Source organism: Miscanthus floridulus, chromosome 1 (genome assembly GCF_019320115.1).
Source record: "Miscanthus floridulus cultivar M001 chromosome 1, ASM1932011v1, whole genome shotgun sequence".
In the NCBI taxonomy this organism is placed as follows: domain Eukaryota; kingdom Viridiplantae; phylum Streptophyta; class Magnoliopsida; order Poales; family Poaceae; genus Miscanthus; species Miscanthus floridulus.
In genome coordinates, this window is record NC_089580.1 from 195,135,570 (window position 1) to 195,148,375 (window position 12,806).

The following is a 12,806-nucleotide window of genomic DNA, read 5'->3' on the forward strand; positions in this document are numbered from 1 at the left end:
TTAGAGTTGATGGACATAAGTGGCACCCGTCACAAGTTTATGGCCCGCCTGTTGAACACATCTAGACTCTATTGTGAAAAATAGGGTTTTAGTGATTGTGAACACAAGTGCGTGTGATTAACATGCGTTCTGCCCAAAGAAGTGAGAATGGCCACGAGCCCACAAATGCCGTGGCCCCATGATTTGGCGTCTAAACGAGCTTTGCGCAAAGCATTACATGAAGGCTAAGCACACTCTAGAAGCTATTGTAGACTATGGTCGTTGAGACAGCATTCGCTAAGTAGTGTGTAATGTCTTTGTTTTTCTTTGATCGTACTATTAAGGGGTTCAAGACATTGAATTTGAGATAGTTTGACGGATCATCCGATGCTCACTGTATTTGTCATGTTTTTCAACGGCTAGTAGTCTCTTAACCCTCTATATAAATATTATCCCCCGCTGGACTCATTAGAGCTACTCTTCCCCCGTATATGCCAGCACGTGGATTGTGAAATATTGGAGAGCCACCCAAGCTGTTCGGTGACGTTTTGAGTGTTAGCCTAGAGTGCCATCGGTGCTCTTGATTGGGTTTTGGAGTCTGACATGTTACTCTTGGTGTGACAATAACCCTAAACCACGAGAAATTTGGCTTATGCTACTGCTTATGCTGATTTGTTGTGAGAGAAAAACATTATTCCTTCACTAAAAGTACTGCTAAAATAGTGCTTAAAAACAAGACGAAAATCTGGTTGTTTGTTTACCATGCTCTTTTATATTTACTTTATTTTATTTGCTTGCAAGTTTCATTAAGTGCAACTAGAATTCTTGTTAGTGTGTGGTTAGCACAGGTTTCATTTACCCACTCGAAGGATATTAATCATAGTGTGAACCTTGATAAGAAATCTTACTGTGAACCTTGATAAAAAATATATATATATGGTTATCTTGTTGGCTCTAAAGACTCGCTAGTTTGCTTTTTGATGAAGAACTTAGGAGTTAATAACCTTTAGAGGTTTAGAATTTCGATAGGTTAAGGTTTATCGCTTTATAATTTTTTTAAAACCCAAATCACCCCTTGGGCCATCGTTCTTTACAGCGATGCACTTTAGGGCTCGTTTCGCACTCCTCAAGAGCCAGAGGAGCCAGAACACTTGAGAATGTACTTTTTATAGCTCTAGTTTCTCACCCAAAAACGACTCCTCCAACTCCTCTGCAAAAGCTATTGCTAGATCTGAAGCCAGAGCCATGCCAAAAAAAAAGGCCCTTATCTATATTTAAAAACATATTTAGTACTTCTCCCGTGTCGTTTCATCTCTCGCCTACCACAACGTGTCGTTTCATCTCTCGCCTACCACAACTTTGCTTCATACTCCCTCCATCCCAAATTGTAAGTCATTCCAAGAATTTTGGAGAGTCAAACTTTTTTAAATTTGACTAAAATTATAGAGAGAAACACAAAGATTGATGACATCAAATAGGTATAATATGAAAATATAACTAATAAAGAATCTAATGATACTTACTAGGTATGATAAATATTATTATTTTGTTATATGAATTTAGTCAAACTTGAAAAACTTTGACTCTCCAAGATTCTTGGAATAACTTACAATTTAGGATAGAGGGAGTATCAAATAAAATGCCACCACAGCTGCTTATTGTCCAACATTTCTTCTTATGATTCAATTATATTGTTTTAGGTTATCACAGAAGAATCAACTAGCGTGGATTACAAGGAAACAAGGTTAGACAGCATATAAACTTATGAAGCAAACCGCAAACGCATAACCTGAAAGATCGGGTTCCCTGATAATGAAATTATACAATTATCAATCCCATATACATTGATGGCCATAAAAGTTCTGATATGACAGCCTTTCAGCAAGGAACTTAGCAAGTTTTATAGCTTTAGGCCCAGGTCTAAGAACATCTGGGTTACCTGAAATGTCGCATGGACTGTCATGCCCAACACCTATGCACCATCCTCCTGTAACTGGCTCTCCAGGAAGGCGGTTTAAAATTTCAGCATCAATGTGATCAAGCACATGATCATCTTTCGGAAATCTAGTCCCAAAGGCTGCACCACTATCGGTCATATTTTCTACATCATCTATAGTCAGTAGGCGTGGCTCGTTTTTGGAATGAGCATCCCATGTTGAATAGTGCAGATCATGGTTAACTACAGTCTTGTTGAATTCAGGGGAGTTGCAAAGAACTGTCTGAAAATACTTCCTGTGTGGCAAGGGCATGTTAGTGTAGTACATCAGCAGAGTTCTTGGCAGATTATCCATACCAACAATACAATATTCAATTAATTTCCGAGAAAGGATAACAGACGAAGAGCCTGCAAGGAAACAATAGACACCCTTAGACATAAACAAAAACAGAGTAAACTATCAATACAACAAACAAGAAACAAGTCAAATAGCACTAAACAATGATGTGTAGCAGCTATGTAGTGTTGTCACTGTCATCTGATGAAGTTGAAGATCACAAAGAAATCTGTGGACATCTTCAACTCTCGTTTATGTTTTGAAATCTTTTTATTGAAGGTTTTGTGTCTAGCGATAGAAAAACATGTCCTTTTTTTAGATCAGTAAGGGAGGACACCTAATGAATTATATCAATGGTACAATAACAAAGGTATTATAAACAAATGTCCACAAAACCAGAGTAAACATAATAAGAAATCCAAGAAATATAGGGTTCTGTACCAATGTCAATACAATACAACCTGGCATTTTGTGAAATTTAATCTTAAGACATTTCATGCATATGCATATCCTTGAAACAGAATGTTCTATCCATCTGCCTTAGAGTTCATATGGTATTCATCATCATTTTACATCCCAAGATTCTTATACAGGACTACAGGAGTGTACCATAGTTTATGAACCTACAGAAATATCAATAACAGAAGCAATCCAAAGTACACTAGTAATATACAGAAAACAATAAAAGAAAAAGGGGCATTTTGTGTCAAGGTACCACAATGGTGGTCAAATGGAACTCAAATAGTGTATTTATTTAAAGGAAAAACAGGTTTTAAGGTCATACTTTGAAGCCTTGCAGAAATTGGTGGATTTCCCTATTCATGTTACATAACACAAAAAAAATAGTCATAGAGTTCTAAAGCCCGGCCGTAATCCAACAGCAATAGCAGGCATGTGCATGTCGTTCCAACACGCAACATCATTTTGTCATCGACATTGACTAGTCAACAAATTTTAGCAACTCAAGTTGGGACTGCCACACAGCCACACCAGCCTTGGTGTTGTTAGGCTATGGTCAAGCCTTTCTCAAATCATACAACCACAAAATCAAAGGTTGCCATAAGCCAAAGAATTTTGATCTTAAAACACAATATTATAGACAGTAGCATTTTGGTAAGCTCTTGTATATAGAAGAGTATATTTTCTTAGAAATGGACAAGAAAAAAGTAACAGTGGAAAAAAATCCAAATTGCACAAGGAATATAAAGAAAATAAAAAGGGGCATTTTTTGTCAAGGAAATAAATAAATGTAGGTTAATGTTGGCATCAACCATAGCATATACTCTCGTCATTCCAAATTATAAGATGTTTTGGCTTTTCCAGATACATAGATTTTGCTACGCACTTAGATATACACTATGTCCAAATATACATAGTAAAAAAATGTATCTAGAAAAGCTAAAGTCTTATAATTTGGAACGGAGGGAGTATTTCAGAAGAAGTCCAGGTGTCATAGTCCTTGTTGAAAGTCCCCTTTGGCACGGCTCATCTAAAACGGCTTCACCGGTGAAGCCAAAGCCGGTGAAGCCTGAAAAACTGGCTTTTCCCGGCTTCTAGTTCATTTTAACCCCGGCTTACAAAACGGCTTCACGCTACAGTGCCTCGATTTGCGCAAAATAGATGAAGCCGAAGCCGGCATAAGCCGTGCCAAAGAGGCCTTAAGTCTTGCATAAAGGATTTCCTGACTTATGTGACATAGACCAAGTTTTAATGGTTACACAGATCTTAAACAAAGATTGTAGCCCAAGAACGCCAAAGCAAGCATGATGTTCCAACGTGCCTCATCATTTTGTCATCCACATGGGCTAGTCGACAAAACATTTAGCGATTATGATAGAGTGGTGCTGTAGGTGGGACTGCCAAATCAGCCTTGGCCTCCTTAGGATATGTTTTTCAAAATTATGCGAAACGGCCTCTAGCTGAGTTGGTTAGGTGGTCCGAGTAGCACTCCTCAGGTGCTGAGTTCTGTGGGAGCGAATTTTCAGGTTGGGGTTAAAAAAATCCCCTCGTCTGTCCCACGCCAAAGCACAGGTCTAAGGCCTGGCCCCGGTCGTTCTCACATGGGCTACGGTGCCGCTGTGTATGAGTGGGGCAGGGGTTCGGGGGTTTTCTCGACATGCGTGAGAAGTTCTTCTTTTTAATGCAATGCCTGGGGGTTGTCTTACCCCCCCCCCCCCCCCCCATCCCCCCCCCCCCCCCCCCCCCACAGGTCGAGTTTTTTTTCAAAATTATACAACAATAAATTCCAGGGTTACGTGACTTGAGCCAAGAAATTCGATCTTAAAAACATGATACTATATCTATAAATAACAGCATTCTGGTAAGATCTTGAGTAGAAGTGTAAAGTTTCTTAGAAATGAACATAACAAAGTAACACCAGGAAAAAAAATCCCAAACACAAAAGCAATATATGGAAAAATAATAAAGGCATGGGGCATTTTGAATACATAAACGGGTAAAGTTTGAGTTAAACATAGTATTATTTCAAAAGATGTCTTGTAGAAATTGGTGAATTTCGTAACTAATGTTACATAGCCCAAGGTCTAGTGATGATGCAGTAACCCAGCCATAATTATGCCAAAACAGGCATGACACTCTGACCTGCAAAACCTTTTTCTTGTCCACGTTGTCTATCTAGTCAACATATTGGTGACTAAGACAGAGTGAGGCTGGCGTGCAGTGGGGCCTTTTTCAATTCATACAACCATAAGTTCCTGGGTTATGTGCCAAGAGCCAAGAAATTCAATCTTAATAACATGATGCTATATCTATAGAGAATACCATGCTGAGCTCTCATATAGAAGAATAAAGTTGCTTACAGATTATCCTGAAACAGTAACACCACCAGAAAAAATTCTAAAACACAAGCAATATATGAAAAATAGTAAATGCATGATGCATGGGGCAATTTGAATACATAACGGTAGGTAATGTTGGTTTTAATATAGTATTATCTCAAAAAAATGTCCAGGTTATGTGGCCATAGTTGAAGTCTTGTAGCTGCATTTCATGACCACTGTTACAATAGCCCAAGGTATTATGGTGATACAGTACTAAAACCCAGCCATAACCCAATTACGCCAAAGCTGGCAAGACGTTCCAACATGCAAAAGATCAATTTCTTGACCACGTTATCTAGTCGACAAAATTTTGGTAACTAAGACAGTGGGATCGCAAGTGGACTGATACCAGTCTTGGCGTGATTGGGATCCGGTGGGGCCTTTTTCAAATCATACAACCATAATTTTCCTAGGTTGCCATGAGCCAAGAATTCATTCTTAAAATTATAATGCTATATCTACGGACAATAGGTAAGCTCTTGTATAGAAGAGTATAGTTAGTTTGAATTTATTTTAAAACAGTAACAGCAACAGAAAAAAAATTCCAAAACACACAAGCAATATATGGAAAATAATGAAACATAGGACATTCTGAATACATAAACAGTAGTTAGCTTTGAGTTAAACATATTAACAATTCAGAATTAGTCAAGGTTATATGGACATGGTTGAAATCTTGTAGAAATTGGTGCATTTCATTACTAATGTTACATAGACCAAGGTCTTGTGGTGATACAGTTCTATAACCCCGTCGTAACCCGATTGCGCCAAAGCAGGCGTGACGTTCTAACCTACAAAATCTTTTTCTTGTCCACATTGTCTAGTCAAAACAATATTTGGCGGCTAAGATAGAGTGTGGTTGCAAGTGAGACTGACATGCCAGCCTTGGCGTGATTGGGATACAGTGGGCCTTTTTTTCAAATCATACAACCATAAATTCTTGGGTTATGTGCCAAGAGTCAAGAATTTGAATCTTAAAAATACAATGCTATATCTATAGATAATAGCATGCTGGTAAGCTCTTGTATAGAAGAATAAAGTTGCTTACAAACTATCATAAAATAGTAACAACACCAGAAAAAAATCTAAAACGCACAAGCAATATACAAAAAATAATAAAAGCATGGGGCAATTTGAATACATAAACGGTAGTTAATGTTGGAGTTAACATAGCATTATTTCAAAAGATGTCCAAGTTATGTGCCATTAATTGAAGTCTAGTAGAAATTGGTGCATTTCATGACTAATGTTACACTAGCCCAAGGTCTTATGGTGGTACCTAAACTAAAACCCGGCCGTAACCCCAATTATGCCAAAGATGGCGTGATGTTCCGACCTGCAAAAAATCATTTTCCTGTCTACGTTGTCTAGTCAACAAATTTTGGCAACTAAGACAGAGTAGGGTTGCAAGTGGGACCGACACACCAGTCTTAGCGTGACAGGGATACGGTGGGGCCTTTTTCAAATCATACAACATAAATTCCTGGGTTATGTGCCATGAGCCGAGAAACTCAATCTTAGAAATACGATGCTATATCTATGGAAATAGAACACTGGTAAGCTCTTTCTATAGAATAGTAAAGTTGCTTAGAAATTATTCTAAAACAGGGACACCAGAGGGGGGGGGGGGGGGGGGGGGGATCCAAAACACACAAACAATGCATGGAAAATAATAAAAGCATAGGGCATTTTGAATACGCAATAGGTAGTTAATGTTAAGTTAAATTAAAATACTATTATTTCAGAAGATGTCAAGGCTCTATGGACATAGTTGAAGTCTTGTACAAATTGCTGCATTTCATGCTAATGAAACATAGCCCAAGGTCATATGGTGATATAGTTCTAAATCCCGGGCATAACCCAATTACGCCAAAGCTGGCGTGACGTTCTAACCTGCAAAAATATCATTTTCTGGTCCACGTTGTCTAGTCAACAAAACTTTGGCAACTAAGACAAAGTGGGGTTGCAAGTGGGACCGACACACCAGTCTTGGCATGATTCGCATATGGTGGGGCCATTTCAAATCATACAACATAAATTCCTGGGTTACGTGCCATGAGCCAAGAAATTCAATCTTAGAAATACGATGCTATATCTACGGAGAATAGTACACTGATAAGCTCTTGTATAGAATAGTAAGTTGCTTAGAAATTATTCTTAAACAGTGACACAAGGAAAAAACACACACAAATATGGAAAATAATAAAAGCATAGGGCATTTTGAATAGTAAACGGTAGTTAATGTAGAGTTAAACATATTATTAATTCAGAAGATGTCAAGGCTCTATGGAGTATGGACATACTTGAAGACATGAAGTCTTGTAGAAATTGCTGCATTTCATGGATAATGTTACAAAGACCAAGGTCTTATGGTGGTATGGTGATACAGCTCTAAAACCAGACCATAACCCAATCATGCCAAAGCTGGTGTGCCATTCCGACCTGCAAAAATCATTTCTTGTCCACGTTGTCTAGTCAAAAGAATTAGGCAACTAAGACAGTGGGGTTGCAAGTGGGACTGACACACCAGTCTTGGTGTGATTGGGATATGGTGGGGCCTTTTTCAAATCATACAACCATAAATTCCTGGGCTATGTGCCATGAGCCAGGAAATTCAATCTTAAAAATATGATGCTATATCTACGGACAATAGCATGCCGGTAAGCTCTTGTATATAAGCGTAAAGTTAGTTAGAAATTATTCTAGAACAGTAACAGCACCAAAAAAACACACAAGCAATACATGGAAAATAATAAAAGCATAGGGCGTTTTGAATACATAAACATCTGTTAATGTTGAGTTAAACATATTATCATAAGATGTCAAGGTTCTGTGGACAACTGGACACAGATGAAGTCTTGTAGAAATCGGTGCATTTCATGACTAATGTTACATAGCCCAAGGGCCAACGTCTTATGGTGATACAGTTCTAAACCCGGCCATAATTGGTTATGCAAAGCAGGCGCGAAGTTCTGGCCTGCAAAAATTCATTTTCTTGTCCATGACTGGTCAAAATTTTTTTGCAACTGAGACAAAGTGGGGTTGCAAGTGGGACAGACACACCAGTTTGGGCATGAGTAGGATATGGTGGGGTCTTTTCAAATCATACAACAATGAATTCCAGGGTTATGTGCCACGAGCCAAGAAACACGATACAACTCAAATTTCTTTCCTGTAAGTTTGCAAATCAGCTATGAATATAAAATACATATCGCCATCCAATTTCTTAGTTTATGAATACTTTGAATTGCCACAAAAACATAAGGTTTGTCTGCAAGTGTCCCAAGAGTAAGGCTTAGTGAAAGGATTAATAAAAAACATTGTGTACCAATATTCAATAAATTACAGAAATTGCAGTGTTCAAATACAGTCCTATTTTCAATATGCTAGTCCAACAAATGCCAGAATTTGCTTGATATTACCATGAAGTAAAGCACCATGCAAAGATGTATATAGACCACCCAGAGTTCCCGTCATGCCCTTCTACCGAAATAGACAAGGCAGCTAAAAAATTGAAATGCTGATAGAAACCCTGACTTTGAGACATTTCATTTAGTTAAATAAGGATATATATGGTCAGCAAACCAAATGACCAGCTTACTAAAGGGTCCCTAATACCCTATGTCCTACCTACATTGATCTTCCATTTTAAAAGTTCAAATGGCCAGCCTTCAAATCTATAACTTAATTGAATTAGTGACCACAGTTTACATAAAAAAGAAGAGCACTTAAAGAATTAAATGATCTTGTTAATTAACAATGACCATGTGCATCATACCAAACAAACCAGTAGAATCTTAGCTACCATAGCCCTTGCCGATAGAATGATAATCAACGAAAGAAAGTTAACTGGTAACAAACCCATGCCCACCCCAAAATATCTTCACTTAATTACCACTTTGGACGATACAAACCTCGGGCATTACTTGGTGAAAAATCTAATGATGGAATTTCCAGATTATAAATCTAAATATCCCTTTTGTATATTTGTGGCTAAGTTTCAAAAAAGTGAGTGCAATCATTTTTTGGGTCACAACAGAGGTAGTTTTTCACAAAAGCATGCTTTGCTCTGGTAATCATATAACAGGCATCAACAACAGAATAATTGGACCGTGTCACCACTGTTCTTGGTCAACTGTGTATCACTTGACTATTGACGTTATAAAGCATTTTATTCTGTATTGTTCTAACGTTATGTACTGACAAATAAAGAGAAAAAAAAAGTATGGTGAGTGCTTCCATGCCTCACCCTTGGATTGTGAGTCATGCGATAGTGATAGATTAAAGACAGTACTCCCTCACCTGTAAACAGTTTATAAGCATTTGGCAGATCACGCTTTTGGGTGGCATAAAAAATGTCATTCCTGGATGAGAGATATAGACCAGGATCAACGATGATTGGCCTTATTTGTCTTTCCCTGGATGCAGAGACAGACAGACAATGTAAATAACTTCCAGCCCTAAATTGAGAGAGAGACTAGAACCAAAAATGATAAAGTGCCCTTACTCCTTCCAACCAATATAGCTAGTATGCTGAATGAAGTTGAGATCCTTCGGTAGGTATGAAAAAACATGCAGGAGGTCTGCAAACAATTTGGAAATCAAGTTACCTTCATAAACTAATACCTTTCCACTAGCTGTCAACAATTTATGACATAAATGAGTAAAAGTAACAAACAGCTATCGTAAACCCTGATAAGATTAAAGTAGCAAGTTCCCATGGCTTCAAGCTCCATTCATAAATGCATGCTAGGTGCATAGGACTCAAGTAGGCAGTAATAGCATAAACCTTAGAAAAAAAATAATCTGCTGCCCAAGCTCAATGAAAACCAATCGAAAGCATTGGTTGACTAAGACTACAATATTCTTTGTGGGACAAATTCTGTCCCCCATTCTAATTGTATTATTTCCAAACTAAAAAAAAAACGGGGCAGGAAATTTAAAAATAGTGGCCAGGAGTAAAGCTAGCTAATACAATCTTATTTACAAACTCTAGCGTGACACTTCCATTAATCGTTGGGAGTGTTAATTCAATTAAAATACTAACATGAGCATGCTTTTATAGATGAAGTGAATTTTTTTCCTTGGTAAATCGGCATAAGATGATACAACAAACTGATTATTTAGTTTCAACCTGTTCCTTTAGAGACCTACCAAAAAAACGAGTTATATTCCTTAAAGCCATCCTAGCCCCATTCTTTCAAACCTTTCTATATTCATTCTCATGCATTAGTATGATCTTCTGAAAGGGAACTATCATGTACAATAAATTGATTCACCTACTTGATAACGCCAAATCCAGAGTTGCAGACAGATCTATCAATGTTAAACAAACTACGGCACATTTCATGCAAACATTAATAATCTATTAAAACAAAATAGATATAGATAAATACACTTCTGATCACCCAAATACCTAGATCTACATAAAAATTCTCAGGAACACTAGGGTCTACCGCATATATACATCAAAATGTAGCAGGATAGGTGTTGAGAGGAATCACCATCGGGTGTCACGAGCGGGTACTCATCGGCGTCGAGGTGCACGAACCAGTCCCAGCCCCGGTCGACCCTCAGCAGCAGCGCGGCGCCGTGCAGCGTGGCGGCGAGCGCGGAGGCCCCGCGCGGGTTGGCGAACCCGGGGTCCCCGACGACATGGACGTTGGCGCGGCCGGGGGCAGCCCGCGCGCTGCGAGCGAGCCGTGCGCGGTCGTCCGCGGAGGCGGCGCGGTCGAGCAGGAGGAGGTAGACGTTGCGGGGGTGGTAGGTGGCGAGGAGAAGCCGCTGGAGGCGGTCTGCGTCGCCCGCGGATCCCGTGAGGAGGAACGCGAGCGAGGGCGGCGTGGGGCCCGCGGAGGCTGCGGAGGGGAGCGGCGCGAGGCGGGGCTGTGGTGGTGGAGGCGGCGAGGGGGCGGGGGAGGAGGAGGAGGTGAGGAGGTGGAGGGTCAGCAGCAGCAGCAGCAGGGAGGTGAGGAGGAGGCACGGGAGCGGGCGGGAGTCCTTGGGGAAGACGCTGTGCGGCAGGGCGGAGGGCGCGGCCGCCGCGGCGGATTGCATTGCACGGGGGGAGTGGGGAAATTTTCTGGGTTTCTGCGTTCTGCTGCTCTGCGCCTGCGGGAGGGAGAGCCGCGCGGTAGGGGAAGAGGAAAGTTTGCCAAGTTTGGTGGGCGGCTGGTGAAACTGATGAGACTCGGCCTGTCCTTCGTGAATCCTTCGTTTGGTGTGTGTCAGACTGTCAGTGTGTGCATCTTCGATGGGTTTGGCATCAGGCCTTTACGTGCAACGGCCGGAAGCTACCAGCAAAAGGTTTTTTCAAGAAAGTCTATTTCACGTGCATCTTATTATCTTTGGTTTAACCGCCGTCCAAAACCAAAATAGGACTTCGTCATGTGAATATCAGACGACGATGCGTCCCATGGTTGATTTACAGCAGTTGGTGGATAAACAAACTTTATTTTTGTTAAAAAAAAAAGTGGTTCCTTCTGCGTGAAACATTCACTTGGTTTCATTTTCACGGCTAAGTGAAAAAAATCAAGAACGACTTGATATTCACTTTTGTTCAAATCCCGTGCTAAGTCAAAAAACATATATGACTTGTCAGTGCCAAGTGATGATACTATGTCCTATAACGTTGTTTTTTTATCTTAACCAGAAGGTATAAGCAAACTTTTTAGTTTGGTTGAGAACCTTACCGAATTGCTATAATTTCCATCTCATAAAACACACTAAGAAAATCTCTAAGAGTCTTTCTAAAATTTACTCTCTAAAGTATAATATTCACTTGAGTAAATACCGCTTTCTATATCTTTGTACCCTTCAACAGCTTTTCTGTCTTTTTTCTTGAATACGCAAGAGCATGCGTATCATTTGTATTAAGAAGGAAGAGAGTTTATGTTACAAATAGCCTACGCCGGCCCGACAACAGGAACTTAAAAGAGATTACATGGCCGTTAAGAACTATCTGTGAGCACGGGTTTGTCGTTGTGTTCTATCGTGCGCCCGGCAACGTCAAGCTGGACAGTCCTGAAGCTCCGGCTTTTGCCCAGCGATCCGCTTCTGCTCTGATGGCCGAGACGAGGTCGACAGGTGCAACAGCTGCCTCTCTGAATGTACGACAACTTTTCTATGTCTCATGCACACTATAGAGAGCAAGGATCGTTTACCATCTGTAACTAGCTAGAAATCCGAAATAAAATATGTTATTTGGAGATCTATTTAAAGGGGTTGTTGGAGGGTATTTGTTTCACAAAAATCTCTATTTCTATAAGTTAGGAATGATATAAATAGTCTCTTAGCGCTACTCTAATATGTTTAGATCCTATGAATTGAAACTAATATCTAGAAAATACTTTCTATTTTATTATTAGATTACTTTTCGATCCCTCGAGAACCAAACCGGACCTGAAACGCAAGTTATTGGGTCAGCAAAAGTTATGCTGCATTTTATGCAAGTCTGGAGGGGGGAAAACACCGCGGGAACATGGTTACGAAGAGTACATCAAACCCCGGCATCATTCAAGCGGCAACCGCTCACAGGGCAGTGGAAAGCAGAGGTGAGTTCTGTGAATCCGGAGGTCCTGCGAGTGCACAATCCAAGCAAACAGTAGCGAGCATGGTAGTACCAGCAAGCAGTGCAGCACCACATCCAGCCCACATGCGCCTGGGGTCGTACCCTCTTCTGCCGCCATAAAGACTCCATTTGCTCCTGCCACTG

At 40.1% G+C, this 12,806-nt stretch overlaps 1 protein-coding gene across 1 annotated transcript; it reads right to left on the reverse strand.

Moving 5' to 3' along the window:
- Positions 1 to 1,757: 1,757 nt before the first annotated feature.
- On the reverse strand, positions 1,758 to 11,281 carry LOC136553101 (beta-glucuronosyltransferase GlcAT14A-like). The gene is made up of 4 exons (XM_066544582.1): positions 10,597 to 11,281; positions 9,600 to 9,675; positions 9,395 to 9,510; positions 1,758 to 2,323 (listed from the first exon to the last, which is right to left on the reverse strand). The coding sequence occupies exons 1-4, from the start codon at positions 11,147 to 11,149 to the stop codon at positions 1,809 to 1,811; spliced, it is 1,260 nt and encodes a 419-aa protein (XP_066400679.1). The 5' UTR covers positions 11,150 to 11,281; the 3' UTR covers positions 1,758 to 1,808.
- Between the last annotated feature and the right edge of the window lie 1,525 nt (positions 11,282 to 12,806).

Coding starts and splice junctions, on each gene's coding strand:
- LOC136553101 (XM_066544582.1), bottom strand. CDS start 11,149: ATGCAATCCGCCGCGGCGGCCGCGCCCTCCGCCCTGCCGCACAGCGTC. Junction 9,676..10,596: donor CCCGCTCGTGACACCCGATG/GTGATTCCTCTC, acceptor AATTGTTTGCAG/ACCTCCTGCATGTTTTTTCA. Junction 2,324..9,394: donor TGCTTATAAACTGTTTACAG/GTGAGGGAGTAC, acceptor GTTTCCTTGCAG/GCTCTTCGTCTGTTATCCTT.